The sequence below is a fragment of the Corvus moneduloides genome, chromosome 1, assembly GCF_009650955.1.
Source record: "Corvus moneduloides isolate bCorMon1 chromosome 1, bCorMon1.pri, whole genome shotgun sequence".
In the NCBI taxonomy this organism is placed as follows: Eukaryota; Metazoa; Chordata; class Aves; order Passeriformes; family Corvidae; genus Corvus; species Corvus moneduloides.
In genome coordinates, this window is record NC_045476.1 from 137,198,413 (window position 1) to 137,224,048 (window position 25,636).

Sequence of the window (25,636 nt, forward strand, 5' to 3'; positions counted from 1 at the left end):
AAGATGATCTGCTTGGGAATGCATCATTTTCATTATTTAAAAATAGCTACAAAGCATAGTAGCTGAATTGTGTCTATACAGGTATAGTCTATCATTCTCAATATTCACATATTTTATGAAAATACAAGATATTTTATTTATTTAATACATTTTAACTTTTAAGCAGTCACAGATATAACTGCATTTGGACTGTTTCTTCATGGCTGAGAGCAGCTGAAGAAAGTTCAGAAACTGGGATAAATGTAATTGTGTTCTCTGTGGTTGAGCTACACTTCTGCTACCCATGCCAGCATACTTGTAGCTCCATGGAGTGCTAGGGTCCATGCAGTCAGTATCCAGTTGTTTGTGATATTCATTTTACAAAAGTTGCAGGTACTCAGCACTTCAGAAAGGCTGAATCTCAGGTTAATGTATTGCAGTCAGAATTGTCCTGTTATTATTATTTCAGAAAATAAGGTATTTCAACAGATCACATTTTGGAAAGATTTTTAGGAATGGGTCACACCCATTCAGAAATTTACACCAGAACATTACAGAATTTACAAAGGTTACAGAGTTTTGCTGTAATTGCCTTTCAGTACCAGCACAAAGATATGCAACAAAAAACCCCCACTAGAAACACTGCATTCCAAAAGTAACTAAATCTGTTTATTTACTGTTAATTGGTGTTTGAAAATTAAAATAGTTTTAATCTGATTAGTGCACATCTTATACTTTTTACTTAACCAATCTGAAAGAATTATACTTTTTTTTTTTTGGGGGGGGGGGGAGTGGAGTGCAACATCTGGAAAAACAGGTTATGTTTTTAAAACCACTTCTGATTTACAAGGAAGGGAGGAACACTGACAGGATAGGAAATTAGGTTAAAAAATCTCCCACAGCCAAACAAAAAGAGTCAATATACACACCAGTGAAGAAATCTGTTTCACCTATACATTGAAGCAGCATTGTACACTGGTAAGAGTGAATCTGTCACTCATCATGCTAATTGTCTTGTAAACAACTGCATAGGCAAGACTTGAGTGAATTTTGTTTCTGCATAAGATAAAGCAAAATTTAACCAGAGATCTGACTGCCTAAGGCTGACATAGACTTCTAAATGAGATTCTAAGATGAAAAAAATAGCACTTTTACATACTTCTAATGAAAAAAAGAGTAACCTTGAATTCATGTGATTTAGCCAACATTCCAATGATATAACACCATTTACTCACTCTTCTGCTGATTCTTTGTCATTTGTTCTTCAGTATTAACCTCGTGGCTAAGAGCTGTCAACTGTGTTAAAAAAAGAAAAAAAATAGAGGAAGTTCTGAGAAAAATCTGTGGATATAGCCAAAACATTGGTAACATGGAAGGATTTTGTTTGTCACTTCTGAGTGAATAATCACGATATGTCGGATTTATCGTTAATTTTAGATTAGCTGAAAACAAATTCAAAAAATGACACCTTTTTTTTCATGTTTCTTTCCAAGTTTCTCGCAGTGGAGGTGAAAAAACTGGAGTAAGGTGGCTTAGAGCAGTGTTATGGTGACCTCTTGTGGTTAAGTGATTATGCGTTTTGGTTCAGTCTTGAAAACTTGCCGCATCAAAGGTTAAATTCTGTGCTTAAATCTGAAGAGTTTTGTGTTGTTAACGCTGCTTAACCTGAAATAACTCCTCCTCCCACCCACACTATCAATATTTGTTTAGCTCACTGCTAAAAGATCCTTTTAAAAATATCTCAACCTTTGCACTCCACAAACTTAACAGGTGAGAGTATCGTATTTTCTCACATGGTAATTTGTTAAAGCAAATTCACAGCTCTATACAAATAAGTTCATTAATATGTAACCAAATAATATTTAATAAAACTGTGCCCACTACAAGTGTGAAAGAAACCATATAGTACTAGACACTCATAACAAATAGCATTTTATTGATAGATTGCAACAGTAGATATTGAATATATATATTTTTACATAAAATTTTAGTGCATTAGCTAACTATATGCATCATGTTTAAATTGTTGCTAAAGCTGTCTCTTTTCCACAACTTTTCTTTCAACAAAAATCAGAGATCAGAGAATTTTCTGATGCTGCCAAATGCAGCCTATCAATCTGGATCAAATTATCTGACACTTTATCCCTTAGTAGATAAAATCACTCAAGACTTTATCTTGATTTTCCAGTTTCATGAAACCATTCAAAACTACACTGATTTAATTAAACATCTTTGCTGAGTGATTATACTTCAAGTGATGGTCTCATCAATATTTATGGCTCTGTGGATAATACTTTCCCACTGGAGGATCACCAGCGGTGGTATTTACACCTGCCAGGCAGTGTTCACATGGCCTTACTAAATTTAGGATCTATTGCAAAGCCACTTCTGCGCTGGCTCTGCTGTCTGAAGCTTTGGAAGCTCATCGGCAGCACAACCTTGGACTGTCCCCAGCTGGACATGTGCCATATTCTGCTGTGATTGCAGCTGGGGGCGGCCTGAACTCAGCTGCTGTGAGACATTACTTGTTTATGCAACACTCACTTTGGAGATCTGTAGGTTAAACCTACACGCTGCTCTTAGTGTACACAGCAATTATTATTGCCTCTCCCCCATTTTTTTTCCTTTGAAAAGGTGAAAAACAGAGGCTTTTGAGCAAAACACACTGGAACAAAGATGATGACAACAACAAAAAGGCAGGTTTAAGTTAAAATGTGGTTATCTTCACGTGTCAGTAAGGAAGCACTGATGGCGGTCATGTATCCAGAGAAATCTCTCTGACTTCTGAAACATCATCAACAAAATTCTACTGAAACCTTCTTGCCTTGGGAGGTTCTGAGTACTGCTGGCATGGAGACTTGGGAGACAAAACCAAATTGTTTGTGTGGGGGAGGGAAATGTTTTGTTCCTATTGTCTAATAGGCCTAGTTTGTCTCATTCTTCTTTAGCTGAGTTTACTCTGCAGTGTTAAGAACTGATTGACTTAACTGTAAATCCAGTGTACAAGTAGCAAACTTCAATACTCTTGGCCCCATTGAACTCCCAACTAAATAGAGTTTGCATATCTGAGCATATGATTTTTCAAAATGTCTCAATGCTGTCATTATTTCCCCCACTGTGGGTTACAGGTGGGGTAATATCTAGCCTGAGACAACTTTAATTTGACCCTCAAGGCGCAGTTGTATCAATCCCCTGGCTCAGCAAAGCTGCCCAGTGGCTTGTGGCCACTTCTTGCCCATTGAAGGCTCCTGGCCAGTCAGCCAAGAAACCAGCCAGCTAGTGACCTCCCCAGAGGAGGTAGGGGGTGGCTGTTTTGGCAGCAAACATGCTGGCATCCTGTGTCTCATTGTGTGGCATTCAAAGCCTTGCCATGCCAGGAGCAGCGTGGTATAGACAGGAATCATCTGGTGAGTACCAAGGTCTCATGAGTTTCTCCCCTCCCAGGACAGGGGAGAAGGTCTCATAGTCACAGCCATGTCCCACTGGCTGCCAACTCACAACTCTTGCTGCAGCCACATTTCTTCACAAGGGTCAGTAGAGAAGGCATGGTGCATGTCTTCAGCCAACATAATACACCAAACATGTTCAAAGCTCTCAAAAACGAGTGTGTGTGTCTAGGTATGAGTGGCACACTGGGACAGACTGTGGTGTGGAGGCAAGTTTTGAATACTGGCTTTCAAGGACAATGAAAGTCAAACCATTCAAAAACCTTTCACCTTTGCACATTGTCTAATGTTCACAGTAATTATTAGAAAGCTCTTATAATTCCTATACATATTTAGTGATAGAGATGAGCAGCAAAACATTTTCAGCAAGCAAAAACATTAAAAAAAAGAAGGTAATACAGAGACACTACCAAACCACCTAAGCTCCTTGAATAGGCTATGTTCTGCCACAACCCACTGTTTTACTGCAGAAATAGTTTCTCTATAGGCATTCTCAGATAACTTCCTGTTTATAATACAGTTAAGAAATGTGAAAGTTTTATCAAGCTGTTAATGTGTTTTCTCATTCTCCAAGCAGTGCAGAGCATCCTTGCAAGCAGGGGTTAAATCCTGTACTTCCTTTTTGGCTTCTCTTTCAACAATAATAGGTTCATTTTCTGGCTTTGACAGGAGGGAGTTGGATTTACTGGCTGGCTGTTGTGTAAGCATCAACTGTACTGGAACTACAGTAGGAGCAAGAAACAGGAAGAAACCAGTTGGTAAAACACAATCATAGGCTGGCAGGAATTCCGTGACTATTTGTCACTCCTTCCAAAGAGGAGAAAAAAAGTTGGTGGCAGATATTCAGTGCCATCAAGAACCCAGAAGAGTGATCAAATATCTTTTTCTCCATGCCAGGATACTCAGAGTTTTACTTCAATGTGGACCATGGCTACTTGGAGGGTCTGGTCCGAGGGTTCAAAGCTGGGATCTTGACAAGTGCGGACTATGTCAATCTAGCACAGTGTGAGACACTAGAAGGTAAGTCTGCTGGTTTATTTTATTTAGGAAGAAACATTGTTGCTTAGGCATCTGAAGAAGGGAAGGTAAAAGACTGAAGTATTGAGAGCTTATCTTAAACCCAGAGATAACCTACATGTCCTTTGAAGAATCTTGCTCATATTTAAGTTAATAGTTTTCCATAGACTGTGATTTGCGTGCAGGCTGTGATTTGCAAAGCAATAGAGAGGATGGGACTTTTGGTTTACTCATAAGGTTTAGAAATCTCATCCACAGAGTTCTTATGGAGACTGGCAACCTTCTCCCAGATTTTAACAATGCTATAGAACAGTTCAGGTGTGGAAGTTTCATACCATTTCAGCTGTACAAAAAGTTTCCAAAATCTTATTAAAAGCTTACCATTTGGCTCTGAGTTTCTCTATAAAATACATAATTTTAGCAATTGGTTACTTCATGAGTTTTAGGGCAATAGTGGATATTCATCTTACCAGGAACAGAAAACTAGACTCCACAAAGATAAAACTTAGGGAAGTAGAAAAAAAAAAGAAAAGCTCTTTTCAAGGTGACTTTGCCACAGTAATAAAGAGAGCACACAGTAGTTTCCAAAACAGCTTTCTGTGGCCAAGACTGGTCACAGCCTGATGAAGACAGACTTGTACCAAAGAATCATATGACGTACCTTTAGACACTTGGCAGGAAAAAAATGCAACAGAAAGTAATCACCTTTCTAAAGGAACATAAAGTTCATTTCCCTGACTGCAAAATGAAAGTTATGATTGTACACTCAATTTCTATAATGTGCAGTCTATTAAATCAATTTGGAAAAGGAAGAAGGAGAATGAATAACCTCACTCTATTTTAAGCTTTGGTTGATTTGTGCATGCAGTAATTGGTTTGGGGTAAGAAAAAGTGAAGAATGATCATTCTCATATCCAACAGTTTTGAGGCTGTCTAAACTATTAATATAAATAATAACATAAGTCTGGGAAGATCGCTTGCCATTCAACTCTCAGATTAAAACAACTACATTTAAAGAAATGCAGGTAGATATTTACCAGTCCACAGCATGAAGTTCCTCTTACAGTCAAAGAAGAGATTATCAATGCAGTCAATGAAATCTAGACGCTGTTCTACTGACCAATTGCATGTGTCTACTTCTGCTGATAACCTGGAGAGCTGTATCAGCTCTCCATTTAATACAGTGGCAGTTTAGACACACAGAACATATGTATACAATCAGTCTGAGAACTGAAATCTATCCCTTATGTCAGCTGGACAAAATCTACAGTTTCTTTATCTTATTTGTTCCAGCAGTTGTGATCTATGTAACTTAAAGAGTCTACAGAAACTCTTGATGTTGTATTTAATTGTGAAGTGAAAAAGTCCTGCTGCATTAGTATACAGACTTCAGAAAAAGGTAACAGCTTCAAATATCTATAAAAGACACAAAGGACAGAATGGTAGAATAATTAAACTTTGTTGTCACTTCACTTCTCCCTGCAGATGAGCTCAATAAATGATGTCATCCAAAGCTCCATGAAGGAAAAAAAATCCCAGTTACTCTGAATAAGAAGAAAGTATACAGAGTTAAAAACATACAAGCCAAAAGGATTATTTGCACCCTTCACAAAAAAATACTTGCTCATGTTAAGTTTAGAATAGTGAAAAAGCTCTAAATTATAAGTCATGCTACAAGAAAGTTATTTAACACCATGAAGTAGTTTTCAAATATTTCTGAGATATATAAACCTTCAATATTTTTAAGAGCATGCAGCAGATGATCAGGTAATAATAGAGAGATAAAAACCACTTCAAATTAAAATTTACAATAGGAAGAACAATTAGTTTTATTTTTGAAACTTTTTTTTTTCCGGTGTTCATTCAATTTTGGAATGCAAATTATTTCATCAATAGAAGCAGCAGCCTTCATCATCCCTCCTACAAGCACATCTCTACTACCCACTATCACTTCCCCTTTTTTGCTATTCAGCTACATCTCTTCCACCATTGTAACATTTTTCTACTTATTATAGACAGCTAACAGATTCCCACCATCTACCTACCAAACGTATTCTTCATAATGAAAATATGAGACATATTGGGTTTCTACATGATGTTAACACACTTATCTCTCTGCACATGTAGGACGCTGTAATACTGAACCTGCGCCATGAGTGTACAGTGCACCAAACCCACAGACCCCTACCTCTAAAGTAAATTTCATACATTGTCTTCTGTTTCAATTTGAAATATTCAGCAAGTGTATTTGTGCTGTAGTACTATGATGCTTGTTCAGTAGTGCCATCATGTCTTCACATTAAAAGGTAATAAATTTACCCTATTCTGCATTCTGTGGCTTAGCACCACACCACAAAAAATGGCCTAAGTTAAAAACACTATAAATATGCTAAAACAAACAAGTAGAAAACAAAAATCAAAACCGCTCAAAGTAACCCATAAATAGAAACAAAAAAGATCTTTTAATTTCAAAGTGGTTTTGGTATCTCTAGAGAGGAAACCATAATGTCAGCACTGAAGAACCACAAGAAGAGCTGTAGATTAGTGCTTTACATCTGCTTGATAATCACAGAGCAAGCGTAAAAGCAAGACGGAAAGAAGAAAGAAGACTTCTAACAGACTAATGATACCGCTGTGTCCTCTCAATTCAGGGCCATGCAGACTGGAGAAGAAGTTTTCAGCTTCATTTAGAAATCCTTTTGGGCTTGGTTGAACTACTGTGATTCCCATGCAGCTACCTCATGGGCTGCATTTTTCTAGTTTGGCCCTATAGCATCATCTATTTCAAGGGAATGATGTTCCCAGAGCAACCTTGCTGACAGTTTTTGAAGTAGAATGTGGGGGTGTGGGGGTGTGGAGGTGTTTAAATGCAGTGCTTTGTTCTTCTCTTGCTTTTTGTGTGATAGAAAGACTTCTGCTCTGTAGAAAGGAGGCTAGGTCACAGAAGGACAAGCATCACAACTCTGCTCCCAACAAAATCACTGAAATAAGTTTACTTAGCTTGCCAGAGCCAGGGCCTGCCAGCACATGGTGGCTGAAATAACAATGTTAACTGAGTGAAAACTGTGGCTAGTTGGTTATTTGGCTATCAAAGTCAGGAGTCAGATAAGTTACCATGAACTTGATGCCAAAAAACAGGTTAACACTTTGTTCAAATTCTCACAATACTCTTTCCTTCTTTCTGATAAGGATCATTTCCATTTTAACTGCATTCATCTTACTCTCCCTCTGTGCATTAATTCATTTTAGTCATACTTTAGTTAATTGTGTTTCTTTGTCGTTCAATTGTGAGTAAACTCATTATTTAAGGTAATACTTTTCCTGTAAGTTGTTTTCCTGCATGTAATTTTATGAGGAAATACACAATGCAGACAGATGACAAATAAAATGGATGGATGACAGCTGAAATACAGGATTTTCTTTCCTAGGGATCTTTAGGACAAAGTCCAGAGTCTTGTGTAGGTCTCCAAGAGACCCTGAAAAAAGGGGCAGCTACAATCAATAAAAAGTTTTGGCGAACAGGAATGTCTGAGGCACCTGTGATGCTCAGCCATCTACTCCTGCTGAGTCACCAAGTCACGTCACTAGTGCAAGGGTCTGACTGCGATAGTTCCCAGGCTGTATTTATACCAGCAGCAATGAAAGGACTGTAATTTAGGACCACCAGATCAGTCTCTGAGCTGCACTGAACTCTGTCTTGATGTGAACTCTGATTATGACATTCCTGATTGATATTATATGGTATTGGATCTTGCGGATGATTATTTTGGCCAAGACCATGAGGTAGGGTTGAATATTTTTTATACATACAGTATGCATGCTGACATTTATTAATTCAGTTAAAGAAATACATCTATAAAGCAGGCTGTGTAACTGACAGGGTTATAAACCCAACATTCCTGGGTTTAACATTTCTTCCTTAGCTTTTGGGAGATGGGTAAGGATATTTAATGTCTTACAGATAATATTTTTCATGCCTTATATTAAGGCATGGTTTATGATGCCACTCAATCAATCGGAGAACTGAGGAAGAATAACAAAGTCTTCTGAAACTACTCTAGATCAGCAGGTTTTTATTTCTGTTCATCTTATCATGATGTTAAGAACACTTCAGAATGGTGAATAATTGGGCTGATATTTGGGTGCTACAGTCTGCTTTAGGTAGTTAACCCCTGAAGACTACTGTGTTTGAAAGGCATTTACAGAATGTGACTAAAGGTAGATATCTGGGGTTCATCTGAAAAGGAATTGAGGAAAGTTGGAATTCAGCTCTGCATCTAATAAAGTAGTATTATCTAATCTCACCATATGCCAAGTATTTTTACACTCTTTGCAACAAAAAGGAGAAAAGTAAGAATGAACAGTTTTCACAGGAAATGTAGGTGTGAAATCAAAATATTAGTGATGTTTTAAAAACTTGGTTTTACATAATTAGACTAATTTCTGGGTATAATTCTGCATTTATTTATGTCTTAATCTTGCTTACCTTTCCCTCTTTCTTCTATTGTGTTTCTTTTTTTTGTATTTGTATTCTCTTTCTCTACTTCCTATATGGAAGTATGTACTGAAACTATGACTTTTTCTAAGTGTGTTATGTGATTTGATATGGATGTGATGAACAGACTATATTTGGTGGATAAGGAACTGGCTGAGTGGTTGCATCCAGAGTAGTGGGCAATGCTTCAAAGTCCAGACAGAGCTCAGTGACGAGGGTCTTTATTGGGACCAGTACTGTTTAGTATGTTCATCAGCGACACAGGCAGTGGGATCAAGTGCACCATCAACAAGTTTGCAGGTGACACCAAGCTGAGTGGTGCAGTTGACACAACTGAGGGATGGGATGTCATTTAGAGGGACCCTGCAAAGCTGGAGAAGTGAGCCCACGGGAATCTCATGAGGTTCAACAAGGCCAAGTGTAAGGTCTTGCACCTGGGTTGGGAAATCTCTGGTATCAATACAGGTTGGGGCATGAAGGAATTGAGAGCAGACCTGTGGAAAATGACTTGGATATCTACTACTCTTGGGTGAAAAGTCAGACATGAGTTGACAATGTGTGCTCACAGCCCAGAAAACCAACCATATCCTGGGCTGTATCTAAAGCAAGGGAGGGAAATGGTTTTCCCCCTCTACTCTACCCTCATGAGACCCCACCTGGAGTACTGTGTCCAGCTCTGGGGTCCCCAGCTCAGGAAGGACATGGACCTGTTGGAGCAAGTCCAGAGTAGGGCCACAAAGATGATCAGAAGGCTGGAGCATCTCTCCTATGAAGAAAAGATGAGAGAGTTGGGACTGTTGAGCCTGGAGAAAGCTCTGGGAAGACTTTATTGCCAACTTTCTGTACCTGAGGGGGGCTTACAAGAAAGATAGAGACAAACTTTTTAATAGGGCCTGTAGCGATAGGACAAATAGTAATGGTTTTAAACTACAAGAGAATAGATTCAGACTAAATACAAGAAAGAAATCTTTTAAAAGAAGAGTGGTGAAACACTGTAAGAGGTTGCCCAGAGAGATTAGAAATATTCATGACCAGTTTGGACAGGACCATGAGCAACCTTGAGTGGCAGCCAACTTGCATAGAAGATTATGAAGCTTATCTCAGTAAGCTACAGTGCTAAACGTAGGAGTCCGAATTCACAGTATACTAGTTATTTTGCTTTAATTCCCAGTGTAGGCAACCTTATTGCATATTAAGTAAGGATACACATTGAGAAATAGGCAAAAGTAGCAACTGTACTGAAAATTCTTACCTTGCTGACTGCAAATTTACTTCCTTACAGGTACACCCTCATTTCCGTCAGTGGGAGCGTTGCTGTTCTTTTCCCTAACCCTCACTTCATATTTCATATAGAAATCTAATTATTATGAATGCCCAAATGATATAAGAGTATCCCAATCTATAATTTACAACAGTTTTAATACAGCATTTGAACATAATTATGCATTGCAGCATGAGCTTTTCTAAAAGAAAACGTTAAACTGCTTTGAACAGCAGTTTGAACTGACTCAAATGCTTGCTTTTGTCTCATGCTAAAAAATGAGAAAATTTATCATATGAATTCTTTGATACCATGAAAGTTTCATTTAACTTTGTGGTCTAAACAACTCATTTTCCCCAGTCACCAGGGTTGAGAGCTCAAACAGAAAATGTCACAATGACCCAAGTTTCTGGAACAGCTTCTAAGGATTTGCTAGTAGCAGCCATAAATCAGAGAAAGCCAAACCAGAAATGTTAGGAGAATATAACTCTACCCTTTCAAGTGCTCCACTACAGAATCCATTTGGAGTCCAGAATGTGTGCCAGGCAATATGTGCTCTCTTCAGACAGCCTGATAACAGAAGATTATAATCCTACCTGAGATTTAAATATTTCATAGAAATATATAAGGTCTTAAAAAAGTTAAAGGATGATTCCTATTGATGAAAAGAGTCCATGGGAGTGCAGCAGACAAAACAACTGATATGTTATAATGGTGCAAATCAGTGAAATTGAAACATTGAACAAACCTGATGGGGAAGGCACTAGAGACAGTAGTAAGTAACACTCTGAAAATGGCATAAATTATTTGTTCTTTCCTACAGCATGCAGTAAATCTTACTGGTAGAAGGCAGTACAAATTTGCATAAATTTTGCATTTATACTATATTAGATCTACGCAAAAATTTTTCAACAGAGTATGATCAGTTGCTTAATAGAAAAATATATTAGAAATTAACTTTTTTTAAAATTCGGTTTGCAGACAATATGACAGTCTATTCTCATGATCTTTCCTGAATTTAATTCCAGATCTGAAGTTACATCTACAGACTACAGACTATGGCAACTTCTTGGCTAATGAAACTGGCCCTCTCACTATTTCCACCATTGATGATAAACTGAAAGCAAAACTACTCACAGAATTTCATTACTTTAGAAACCATGCTTTTGAACCACTTGCCACTTTTCTGAATTTTGTCACGTAAGTAATATTACTACATAGCTTACCACACAGAGGTAAAAAAAGCAGTTAAAATAATGCCAATGCAACATATTGGAAATTCTATTAAGTTTTAAAACCAGAAAAATTACTTTGATACTGCTACATTTGCATACTTTATTTGCTAATATAAGTTCTGAAACTGTATGTGTATGTGAAGACCTGTTGTCTTTGCCACTAATTATTTTAAAGAGCAGAAGCAGATTCTTTTATGTGAACAGTGACAGAAGAAGTGGTAGAGATTGAGAAAAATGGTTAAAATCTTTAAACACTATTTAAGTCAGAGAACTTGAAAAACTGACATTTTGGGGGGGGGGGAGTGTGACTCATGCAAGATTAACAGTTTCATGATGTACACAGAAGTGATTTAATTCCTAGGCATGTGGCAGGTTGTAGACCTTTTTTTAAAGGGGGAAAGACAACACATCCTACACCTACCATACTTTTTATATTATTTGAACCAAATAAATAAAAACTAGGAGAACTTTCTGTGGCATATTGCAAGATATTTAGATCCAAGTAGCTGTCTTTGAAAGTTCAGCTGCTGTTTGATGCCAGATGAAGAGAAAGCTCTGATCTCAATACCATCACAAATAGATGAAACTTGCAAATCAATGGTTTAAACAACTTCAAGAACAGGAATTTGCTTTATAGCAGTATAACAACATGGATTAGCAAAATACCAGCAGGATATTTTATCTAACTATTTACTCCCCTTGATCTTATCCTTTTAATATATTTTAACAAGAACAATTAACTGTTCAACTAACTTTCAAGGAGTATTTTTATTATAACAGTAAAAAAGAAAGTATATTTTTTTTTTTCTGGTCATATGTAGCTGACCACTTTTATTTAGGTTAATATATTAATAGGACCTGTATTCATACAATGTTTACATTTTGTTTCAGGAAATAAAAATGAAAACATGAAAGTTATGGCAGCTCTTTTCTCACACTCATTGACGTGAATGTACACATATGTATGCACAACCTTTGCACACTGTTGTTTTTCTAAATAATGGATACACTAATGAAACATATTTCACACAAATCATTGAACTACATTCCACCAGATCCTCCACCCCTCTTCACAAATGTTGGGTGAGAACATATTAATCCCTGTATGTTTCTAGCTGTGTTCTTAGTCAAAAATGCAAGCTGAAGACTGGCATTCAAGGGAATAGTGTTCCCATTTCCAAGTCACTGGTAAGACTCTTATCAGCCTCTTTGACAGTGAACTAGTACGAAGCAAAACTTTTAGTAATAAAGAAATCTATAAGAGCCTGTTCTTAGTTCCCTCATGGGAGGTTGTTTAAAGCTGAGTGAGAAGAAAACCCCGAGGTTGGACCATCTGCATGAACTCTGCAGTTTTAGTGCTGAGATTCCCATGTACTTCTCTGTCCAGATGGTATATATGAAATAAGAAAATCCCAAACTAGAAAAGTTGCTAGCTCAGCTTTGGCTACGACTCATTGTCACTTATTATAGTGAATCTACATCTCTCAGCTGTTATGCTTATTACAGTCATATGTCAGCACCACCTTCTTTAAAAGTGTCCATTTTCAGAATCCGTCATATGGTTTAAAACTAATTCTGTGTTATCTACTTGCTATTTAAAAGCTTCTGTTGATATTTAATGAATTATTGATATAGAATGAACATACATTCTGATAATACTTTGGTATTATGGTTAATTTTCAAAAATTTGGGGGTTATATTTTTTCAACTGAAAGTTGATTATAAAAATAATTTATTTTTACTTTTTCTTTCCAATACAGATACAGCTATATGATTGACAATGTAATTCTTTTAATAACTGGCACATTACATGAACGACCCATAGCTGAACTTGTTCCCAAGTGCCATCCATTGGGAAGCTTTGAGCAAATGGAAGCAGTCAGCATTGCCTCAAATCCCACTGAGCTCTTCAATGCAATTTTGGTTGACACACCATTAGGTAAAAACACTAAATTATTTCTTATCTTCTTCTCAAAACTACTAATGCTGTATGACTAAGAGCAGCATGTTTCCCACTGGATATGCTGTATTTTGGTAACACAAAACTTGAACTGTGGATCAAGCACTTCCAAAATGGTGTTCAGGACACATTCTATTAACATATATTAACAGCTTCTATATCCACCTTGGGTGCTAGACACAGAGAAAACATGCTACTCAAGAACTATAATGTATATCTTTTATATCCAAAGTAGTCACTGATTTAAAGCATCTAGATTTTTATTTCAACACCTACATCTTTATTCAAAAATATGTCTTCACTAAGGATCAAGCAGAAAGCTACTAATACATACTAGATGTCATGGTAGAACCTAGATTCCCTCTTGAAATTTGGGCATGGTTCAAATATAAATAAAAGTCCTATTTTGAAGAACTAAATCTAAAAGTAAAACAGGGTAAAGTTTGGGAATGTCACATTATGAAATTAAGATTAAACTCTGCTCAATGTGGTGCAGCAGCCAACACAAACAAAACCTAATAGGCTGTGAAGGGCACTGAGAATAAGATGGAACTGGATGGATTTGAATGTATATTAAACCATTAAGTGCTCTCATCTTTAGTACTGTGAGAGGTTTTGGGTTCTGCTTCTCTAGGAGGTGTGGTAGGTTGGCCCCAGACAGAAAAAATTTCCCACCCAGCCACTTGCTCACTCCTTACTCTCAGCACAATGAGGGTGAGAAAAAAGGTAGAAAAAAGAGATTGTGGGTTGAGATCACCCACAAAGTACTGTTGCAGGCAAACCAGACTAAATTTGGGGGGAAATTAACTTGATTTATTACTGATTAATGTATGACATAATTAATTACTGATCCAGATATAAGGAAACAAGCAGAAAATAATGAAACATTTAGACACTTGGGGAAAATACCTTTCCTCCAGCCTTTGCCGCTCCTTCATGCCAGGCTCCTCTTCTCTGCCCCCTGTTATCCCCACAGGTAACACTGCATCCCTCTGGAGAGGGATTGTGTGTCACAAGGAGCAGGGGGAGTTTAGAGCCATAAAATCATAGAATAGTTTGGGTAAGAAGTGAGCTGAAAGATCATCTAGTTCCAACCCTCCTGCCATGGGCAAGGACACCTTCCACTAGACCAGGTTGCTCAGAGCCCCATCCAAGAGGGCCTTGGACAATTCCAGGGATGGGGCATCCAGAGCTTCCTTGGGCAACCTGTTCTAGTGTCTTAGCATTTTCACGGTAAAGAATTTCTTCCTAATATCTAATCTAAACTTATCCTCTCTCAGTTTAAAGCCATTATCCCTTGTCCGATCATTACATGCCCCGATAAAAAGTCCCAATCTGGTTTTCAGGTAGGCCCTCTTCAGATACATCTGCTCCACTGAGGGGCTTGGCTGTGCCCTGTGGTGGGTCCCAGCTGGAGCTGGCTGTGTTCAGCATGGCACACTCCTGGCTTTCCCTCACAGAGCAGCACACTCCCACCAGTGCCTGGGCACTAGCACAACTGTAGAGTGAAATCAGAGAAGGGACAGAGCAGGACAGCTAAAATGAACAGTGCTGCCATGTGTAGACAGGCTAAAAAGTCCAGAATGCAGTTCAGAGTGGACAAAGCCAATGAGAGATATGGACATGGTTTACAGAGTCCTGAGGGCAGTGGTTTGTCCACAGTGAGTTATGAACCTACTAAATCCTTCAGAAGACCAAATCCCAGCAGAAAACTAATTTTAAAAGGTAAACTAAACCACTGTTTTCACATAGCTGGTAGTAAATTTCTGGAATTTTTTTTGCTAAACTATTTTGTAAAAGAAGAGAGATGTATCAGTTTTTTAAAGTCATGGGACAAATTTATGGGCAATAGATCTATAAGGAGAAATTGAAGGGAACTCTCAGAGCTACACTTTGTGATAGTCTTCATTTAAAATCTGGATGCTGGAAGAGTAGGAAGGGATGAGACCACAAAACATGGCCAGACTCACATCCTCTCTGTAAATACTGTCTTCCATTGCCACTGCTTGAGACAACACTCTGTCATATAGTACTGCTCTGCCCCACTGGGATAGCTCAGGAACAGCGAGAGGCACACGTTATTATGAATATCATATTTTTAAATGGTCCAGCTGCACAAGTGAAACTCATCCACTGCCTCCCTGCTCAAAAGCTTGCTCTTTAGTCAGCTCTGCAGAGGACCCGTAAGCACAGATGGCCAAGGTCAAAGCATGTGCCCTTTATCAGCTGCAACCTGTTGCCTTTCCCACAATATATATGCAAAGAAGAAAAGGGAAAATAGGAAAGAGGGTTCTCCTTAACAATTGCAGAATACCTGCATGATTTCAGACAAAAATTATTTTTCACTCACTAGAAAATCGCCATAATAACCAAACGATACACTTCAGAGAAGATTAGGGCTTTCATTAGCATTCCTATCTGATTTTCTCTGGAGATATGGACTCTGGCTACAGCACTGATTGATTCCCCCCACTGCAGAGTCTCATTAAAAAGGAGGGGATAGGAGGATAAGGGAAATCAAGTGGATTTTTCTTCCTCTCTGTTATATCACCCTCTCTTGTACAACAGAACCCTCGGATCCTTGTTCACACACTGGTGAGCAATAGACAGGAGATGCATATTACCAGCATGCAGATTTATACTGCTATATTATAAACTCTACTTTCAGCTGCTTTCTTTCAAGACTGCCTGTCTGAAAATGACCTGGATGAAATGAACATTGAAATAATGCGCAACAAACTGTACAAGGCAAGTTTTTGCAACATAATGATAATATTTGGGGTTTATCAAAGTGTCTCAGCAAAGCAGGTCAGTATCATTAACCCTGTTTTATGGATGGGGAAACAGAAGTATGGTGAGGTAAAGCAAGCTGTCTGAGGTCATCTGGTAGATTTCAAGTCCAGGAATGAAACCCAGCTGCTTTCATTTCTACTCCACTCTTTGGGGAGTTTTCAAATTTTAGGTCTGCATCCAAATTCTTATTTAATATCTCATTCATGAAAATGCTCTAGATGTCAGGCTAATATCCAGATCCAGATTTGTTTATGAATAACTCAGTTATCCACCAAATGCCACAGAACTCTTAGGTCCTAAGTGAGTCTAGACAGGCTTTTGGCTAACATTTATCTTTATGCATATAAGGAAGGTGTGATTTGAAAGGGTCTAATCGTTCTGAGTCTAGCTAACATAATTTTTACTTAAGGATTTTGTATAATTTTCTTCATTTCTAAATAATTTTAGCATTGTTACAGCACAATGCTGCAAGGATACGCATCTAACATGTGCCTTGCATCTTCTTTACAAATATTAGCAAACAGATCTCTACTCTTATGATGGTCTCTTTAAAGGCTATACATACTCCAATCCATTAACAGCTCCTCCTGGCACATTATCCCCAAAATCTTTATTATCTTTCTTTCACAGTGGGCACCCCAGACTGCAGGAAGTATTTTTACAGTGATCTGATTGCACTAGGGGGAAAGAAAAAACTCCTCTGTTTGTCTTATAAATTATATTTATAAATTCCCATGCCAATTTTTAATTCTTAAAACTTTTACTAATTCTTTCATTCAATACAACATCAATTATACCCAAGTATTTTAATTTCTTCATGTATTATAATTCTTTTACAGTACCACTATAGTAGATACTTCTTCCAATTTGGTAACATACATATTTGATTCTTATATCCTGTGTGGATGATCATATATTAACACTTCTTAAATCTATTTTTTTTTCCTTTTTGCTCATCTATTAAGGGGACCATTCTGCAAACACTATTAAATTATTAATATAAATTTTCTCCTTTGCTTCAGCTGTCAATGTGACCAATTGTTTCTGCTCCATTATCAGATAGCACTGTACAGAACCTAATGCATAATTCTATGCAGTAGATCCCCCTTGAGATGTCTACTTAAAATTCACTTAATTGTGTAATTAGTGACAGCTCCTAACAAGATTGTGTGAAGTTGTAGCAAATGCATTTTAACATAAATATTCCCTAAAACACTATTTTGGGGGATGGAGAGTCAGGGGGAGCAGCATCTCTGAGATATTTAGTGTTTTTCCTGCACAGGTATTTTCAAATAGGTGCAGATGCCAGAATCCTTAACAGACCAGAGGGCTCTGCAGACCAGTATTACAGAAGCTTTGTCTGCTGTTCTGTCCTAATCCAGGGTTTAGGTAGAGCAGCAGGGATTAGTTTGTGTATCCTCATACTGCTGGCCCAACAGCCGTGGCATATGCCCAAATCCCCTCCTCCACACACTATAAATGAAGAGTTTCCTCCAGCCATCTGCTTATTATGCAGTGGAAGCTCAGTGGAGCTCAAAAGGTTCCTTCTTTAGAGCACAAGTAAAACATAATATTTGTCCTATTACAATTTTTGAAAATATTTGAACTCAAATTGTAGTAACCAGACATTTGCAGCTGAATATTTCAACTTCCATTTGAACTAAGTAATTAAGCACATACCTAAATTTAAATTCATAGGTGGAATTATCAAAGTTAATGGAAGTATTTAAAAATGAAGTTCATGGCTTTGTGCAATCCTAGTCCAGGTCTTAAGCAGCATTTAAAATATTTCTCTTCTTTCATGTAGTCTTACCTTGAGGCATTTTATAAGTTTTGTGAAAAACAAGGTGGTACTACAGCAGAAATAATGAGACCTATTCTTGAGGTAAGAAACATTCAGTCTTTATACATTAAAGAACTCCACAACGTTGTCATAATTATCTCACTTTGCTTTTCCTGTTGAATCTCTCTCCATTTGCAAAGCAATCTGTCAAATGTTTGCTTCTCCTCTAAAAATACCTGTTTTTCTAAGATGTAATGAATAGTGTATTCAAGGATGACTTTTGCCTTTTGACTAGAGAAGCAGCTAGACCATTACTAGGGAGGAGTCAGTCTCAGTTAATATTTTTCTGTAACAGAGAGCAGAACAGAGTAAATAGTTTGCTAATCTCAAACTGTTGCCCTTTAGCATTTCTCGCCATTATGTAGAAAACCCAAAAATGTTGATTATTGATTTTGGGACAGCTAAAGCCTGGCATTACTGCCTATTTACTAATCAATAATCTTCAAGCTTCATGGCAATATTATGTTTGTTTACTCTCCTATTAAAATTAGTGGTTGAGGTTAGGGTTGAGTGACCTTTGGAATTAGTGTCATATAAAAACAGTCCAACATTCTGCATTATATTTTTGTCTCGACTCAGAAAAGTTTAATATTTATTTTTTCCTTGACATACAAAGTTCCTAATCTCCTCCTCCCAAAACATACATGATATTTTTGTCTCTGTTATTCTAATAAAAGATGCAGAAATTTCTAAACTTGAATTCTCAGCATTCAGGTCCCCCCCTTTTTTTTTCCTCACATGATCTATCACAATTCTTTGCAGAGGTTGAGAGCCAGACCACCCATTTGCTTCCAGGAGTCTTTTTTCTGGATAAGCAATTTTACTCCCTGGAAACCAAAAAAAATTCACTGAGGTTTGATGACACCACACTGAAAGTTTGCATTTAGAAGAGAGATAATAACCCTGGGAGCTTATCCCTGAAGGAAGAATGGGTCTGAATTACATTTTACAAAACAGCGTCCTAAAAAGGATTACAATTTCCTATTTTAATTAAGCAGGTCACAATGTTTCAATTTATGATCTAAAAAAAATACTTCTAATCAAGTTAAATTGAATAGAAATTAAGTATTTTGACTTTTCTTAAAAGTAAAAATCAAAAGATTGGTTGGCAGACATAAAGGCATTTTCCACAGTTGATTCAGACTTTTCAGAAAGTTCATTTTTAAATAGAAATTCATGCTGAGAGCAGATTACTTACTAACATTAGTTTAAGCATGTTTTAAAACTCCCTTTATATCAGTGGTAAAAATTTAGCCTATCATAAAATTCTTTAAAATCCCTATCTAATGTCAATCAGCCAGGAGGATAAACTTTTCTATAGAATATTTTCTTCTATAGCATTTTGTTAATCTGAAGAGACACATAGAGCAGACTGCTAATGGTTGGATTTAAAAAAAACCCCCAAAGTTTAATTATTCAAAAGAATACTCGCTATTTATTTTGTAATCTTATATGTAAGACTACCAACCTGACCCTATCAGAATGAGGCTGAGGTATTTAGCTCCCCAACTCCTTGACCACTGCACATGGTGCCAAACTTCCATATTAAGAATACTGACGATCTCTCTTCCTCCATGGACAACACATGCTGCATGTTTAGCCCTGAATCTGGCAAGAAACTGCAGGACTGCACTGCACTGCAGATAGAGCTGTGTCTGTTACCATGGCCCCATGCTAAATTCTGAACTAGCAGTCTCCCACATGGAAACTTATGCACTTAGGTAATGGTCATCCTCTGACTTGACCTCTGCCTGCAGCAATGAGATGGAGTAAGTCACCAAGTAACTGCCTCATGGCCTTACTCTCTACAGAAAACCTCATGTGCCAGTAATTTGATGAATTGAGAGGTCTGCCTGGATGGGAACGATCCTGCAAATTCTCTCAGACTGGAAGACACCAGAAGCAGAACCCCCATCTGCTACCATTAGTTGCTGTTGCCTCTAACATGTTTTTTACCAACAAAATATGACACATCTAACAGCTAGATTCTACATGACTTTAAGAAGTTAAAAAAAGAAAGCATTTGTCCTTCTAAAGTGGTTTCAGTAGGTCTAATATGCCTATTTTTATTAATAAGGGAAGTGAAATTTGGCCCTGTTACTCATTAGCTAGAAATCTTTTCAAGCACACTTATTTTCTTCTCATTACTTCTTTATTGTTTACTCCTTTTCCTTACTTCGAAGTCGGTGCCAGCGGGTGGTGGGTTCCTGTCATTGTGTGTTCCAGTACACAGGCGTAGATGTGAATATGTGTTTAATGGCTAAAGTGGCAGATTTGTGTTGCAAATGCAGCCTTATTATTCAACTGAAAAGAGTACCTCTCTGCTTAAAATAGCTCAAATATTCACAGTACAAGAAATTTTGTAAGCTGCCTAAAATGTGCATATACTGTATATACTTTACTTGGAAGATTTCTCCTGCATAATCCCTGCAAATAGCAAGGCCTCTGCTGTTCTAAAACATGAAAGAAAGTAATAAAGGAAAGAATTAAAACCATAATCAATTTAGATCTCAAGACAGAAGAAAAGATTACTTTTATTTACTATTGCATTTTTAATTCATACTGTAAGAATGGTAAGTGAAATTTTGCCTTGCACAAAATAAGAACCTGAGATCTAGACATTGGATTGCCTTTCAGTCTGCTGCTGCAGTGAAAATACTTCAGATATTACAGGCATCTAAAGCCGACAAAAGAAATATAGCCTTTGATTCTATGTATTAAAAAGTAACTGTTATTTGAAACACTTAAAACTTTAACTTGGAAAGTAAACGGCCCCCTCCTCCTTATTGAAATATCATTTTAAAGATGTGCATTGAGAAATTATTTTGTTTAGGATTTTCATTCAACCTTTACTATCAACAGCACTTTGAGCTACCCCAGAGCAGTACTATTGATTCTTGTTCCTTTCCTTCATTATCATTATTTATAAGATTATTATTTCATAATCTTACACGTGAGGGTGTGAGGATTTTTTTGTTGTCAGCATCTGGGTAACTAAGCGGGGAAATGAGGAAGCAGCAGAAATGATATTTTTAGTACAAAAATCACAGAATAAAAGCTGTGGTTGCAAAACCTTGCTTGATTTTCTAGTTAAAATTTAAGGCATAGTTGCAAAGAAGAATTTACAATTTCAAAACAAGGTATGTTTCCAGTGCTCTCAAGTCGGCTTTTTTTTTTTTTAATTAAATTTCCATAGTTTGACTTACTAAAAAACCCCAAAATATGCCCACCCTAATTTAGAATGAGATGTCTAATAACACCTCTTTGTTTTGTATGCTAAGTTTGAGGCAGACAGACGAGCCTTTATCATCACCATTAATTCATTTGGCACTGAACTGAGTAAAGATGACCGAGAGAAGCTGTATCCAACCTGTGGAAAACTTTATCCAGAAGGCTTACACCTGTTGGCCAATGCAGATGACTACGAGCAAGTGAAGTGTGTTGCAGAATACTATGCAGTACGTAAACTAATTTATTAAAACAAAAAACCAAAATACAAATATTTAACATCTCCTGACATCACCAAAATTTTGAAGAGTAAACAAGTAAGTTAAAGAATTTTTGAGAGAGGAAAAAATCATCAGAGGTACTAAAGTTCCCATAAAAATGTGTATGGGATCAAAGACCTTTGATATGAAGACATAAGATTAAGATAAGACATTATTACATTAGTACAGTACAAAGTTCCTCTTATGAGGATGCTAAAGTAAGACCAAATCACATCCTAGTAAATAAAAATCTTCCTACTCCATTAACCCTCCCCAAACTGAGTTTCACTTCATTGCTGCTGCCTCCAAGATTTTGGAGCATAGCCATACATCATTTTTAACTGAGCTGACCAAACAATTCGTGTCACAGATTAGTGCAAACCTGATTTATTGCCAGTATACCAAAAAATTCCCTTCTGAAAAGTTTTCTCTAAATCACTAATTGATTCAAAGAAGTAGATGAAAATATTAAGATTGATGCAAACAGTGCTGTTATTAAAGATTAGTTAATCTGCAACACTTGATCTATGAATTAACTGTTGTACTCTGTCTATCTGTAATATTTAAGTTATCTCTAAGTAGGCACACAAAACAAAATGTTGTCTGGTCTATTGCTTTCACCACAAAAAACCCTCACAAAGCTGGAGCTGTACGTAAACAGAACATTTTAATCATGAGTTACCATGTCAGTGGGGTATGGAGCAAGACTATTCATGAGATGGTGGGTTATTTAGATGAATTTGGGAACCATTGCAGTAGACCTATACCACACTCCTGCTTTAAGGGAAAAACAAACCAAACACACAGAGAAGGAAATTACACAGAAACGTAACACCTAAGAAATCAAGTCAAATATATCCGCACAGGATATTCCAGGATGAAAAATCAGAATAAAGGTTTTGAGTACAATATTAATGCAGGTAAAGCAAATCCAGCTGACTACTGGAAATAAAAGGAGCAGCCATGTGAGGATCAGAGTTCAGTGTTTTGGCTCCATTTAGAGCTCTGGCTCTGATGGATACTATTTGTACAAGAAGTTCAGTGCTCTCTGTCCAAAGGAGTGAAAGGTCACGTGTCATTCTACAATAAGTGTCTTTTAGTGCCTTCAGTAAATTACTTTAAATTGTTGGAAATGATGATAAGAAATACAAGAATAAATGTGATTTTTCTTTCTTTTGCTGACTGTATGCTTTTAACTTTTGATTTATGTAGAATTGTAATCTATACATGAGATCTTCTATACAGACAGATTACTTAACGTAGATTCATTTACAAAGTAATGTAACGTGTCTGTGCTGCACAGAATGCAAATGCACCTTATTTACATGGAGTGGTTGTCTATGCTTTTAGGAATACAAGGCTGTGTTTGAAGGTGTAGGGAGTGGCACTGGAGAAAAGACACTGGAAGATGCATTTTTTGAACATGAGGTAAAAGCTTCTAACCTTAAAATATAAAAATGAATGTTACTCCCATGGAATAATAATTAAAACAAGAATGAGGTACCAGGCTTTTGGTTCTACTGTACTGCTTTGTATTCAAGAACATGGATTTTCTATGGCTGTCAACATTTGGCTGAATCAAAATAGAAGGATTTACCTTTTAAAGTAAAATTAATCCTATAACATTCTTCTGATGACTCTTTATAGAACTGTCAATCCTGATAGCCTATCCAAAAGCCATCTCATGAACACCACTTAATGAAATTTCTTTTGAGTAGTCTACTAGAGAAGGTATTTCACCACTGTCCTTTATTTCCTGCAATATTGCTGTAGTCTATTACCAAAATTAATCCACAGATGACATTTCAATTACATTGATACTCAAGAGACTGCTAAATATAGTCATGGTTGCAAAGCTCCAAGAAATCTTGATCATAAAAGCTACCATATAAAAATCCCATTCGCCTTCCTTGATATTTTATCATAACATTCGTTTCATCTTTTCTACAGGTAAAGCTGAATGTGCTTGCATTCAACAACCAGTTTCACTTTGGAGTATTTTATGCCTATGTGAAGTTAAAGGAACAAGAATGCAGGAATATTGTATGGATTGCTGAATGCATTTCTCAGAGACACAGAACCAAAATTAACAACTACATTCCAATTTTCTAAATCTGAGAATCTATAATGCTTGAAAAGATGCATCATTTCATAGAAAAGAAGAAATATCTTATTTCAAAAATTAACTCTTATCAGATATTTTTAATTGTATTAATGAGCCTCCTTACATACATCAGTGTAGGAAAAAAAGTAATGCAATTAGAGATACGGGTACTTCATAAGGAAACACTAATGTATTTACTCCCAGTTTTGTTGGTAGATTTGTTCCCCACTGTGCCTATTTTAATTTAATTGATCAATAAAAACCTCCTGCAAGGTCTTACATATATTTTTTTTCTCTTTTGTGGAAGCACGATTTGTATCAATGACATTTGAAAAGCTCTTTAATGGCTTTTTTTTTAATTAATGTTTTTTTCAAAGGGCCAATTAAACCACTACTTCTGTCTCACAGGGTCTTTCTCACAGCATACAGATTGTATGAAGGACTTAATACACAAATAAAAGGGAAATTCTGAGATTTCCCTTAACAAATCTGAAGGGGGAGCTTCCTGAACTTAACTGTGACTCCTCTCTGCAACTAAATGTAAATAAGTAACTTCAGCGTCACTAAAATGTTTTTTCTTCCTCTATGGTCGAATGAGGTGTCAAACAATGGGGGCCTGATCTAGCCCACAGCAATACAAATGCCCCCTCCCAGCACACCAAAGAATTGTCTTTATGTACATACTAGGGATGATTATGAAACATGAATGAAAATGCCAACCAAGTCTGTATCAGTTATACATCAGACACAAACAACACCAGCTCTGAGCTATTTGAGGACCTGGCTAGGATCAGTAACTAAAAATAGAGGGAACAGTTGAAGCCAGATTGTAGCAGGACAAGATTAATTCTGCTGAAGAAAAAGGAAGGATTTTGAAAGCCTTATCAACATTTTGCCTTCCTACTCTATTCCAAGAATTTGCCCTTTTATCGTTCAAACTGGCCATACCTTTATTTTCTGCATGACTTCTCAGTCTCAGGCTGCACAACAGCAAATCTCACTGTTTAGCTGAGTGTTCCTCCAGTAAATATGATACAGAAATACAATCCATTTCCTGCTGAGTAGACAAAAAAATAAAATATATCTGATGTCAACACCTCAGAATTGTGGAAAATATTCAGGCATCATGGTTTTAAAAACAGAGATATAATACAGCTCTCTCTATAATATGGAAATGTGCACATGCATTCAGACATAAAAAGTAAGAAACCTTGTGGTTTTTTTATAAAACCACACTTCTTGAACTGCAAATAACACCCAAGGGCCATATCCCAGAACATGCTATACTCATTTAATGCAGAATTGAGAAGATTTTAGTATTTTGCTTTATTGTGAAAACCAGACAACCTTATATTATTACTTTAAAAATAGTTTCACAATTTAGTTTAGAAATAATTTGGGAGGAATTTAGAAAAATTGACTAAAAATTTATAAGTGTATAAGCAAAGAATACAACTCATATATAAGATATAGATGTATCTTTAGCAGACCAAGCAATTCAGAATAAAATAAAAAGAAACAAAATATAGAAACTGAAGATTTGTGGATTGCACCTTCATTTTGGCATGTGTAGTTTCCTCCTTGAAACTTTTATTAACTTGGATTTCTTAATCTGCATTTTTCAGTCTAACCTGTGATCAATGCTTTCCTATATCACAAATTGTATCACAAACTATTTCACAAACTGCAATGGAGAAAGCAATAGAAAACATTGCCCTAAATTTGTAGATTTGTAGATTTTTCTTTATTTGCATTAAAATTACATGAAATTGTATAATTGCATTAAAAAATGTTGGGAGCAGAAGAATAACAAAGTCAACTGGTCTGGGACACAGAAACTTAATTAATACAATTCAGCACAGTGCATGAATACTTTTTCTGTACTGATAAATCAGGCCTCCCTACTCGAACAAAACAAATGAGCTGACTTTCTGCCAAGAATTTTCTGAAGTGATTTGGAGGGGAAAGAATCTGCTCTCCACCCTAAATCATTCTGTGCCAGAGAAGATACGCAG

The 25,636-nt window shown here is 36.8% G+C and overlaps 1 protein-coding gene across 1 annotated transcript; it reads left to right on the plus strand.

The window, feature by feature from the left end:
- Window positions 1-3,879: 3,879 nt before the first annotated feature.
- On the plus strand, window positions 3,880-25,395 carry ATP6V0D2 (ATPase H+ transporting V0 subunit d2). The gene is made up of 8 exons (XM_032128664.1): window positions 3,880-4,445; window positions 11,227-11,398; window positions 13,194-13,372; window positions 16,062-16,141; window positions 17,994-18,071; window positions 21,311-21,487; window positions 22,868-22,945; window positions 23,468-25,395. The coding sequence occupies exons 1-8, from the start codon at window positions 4,316-4,318 to the stop codon at window positions 23,627-23,629; spliced, it is 1,056 nt and encodes a 351-aa protein (XP_031984555.1). The 5' UTR covers window positions 3,880-4,315; the 3' UTR covers window positions 23,630-25,395.
- Window positions 25,396-25,636: the final 241 nt, after the last annotated feature.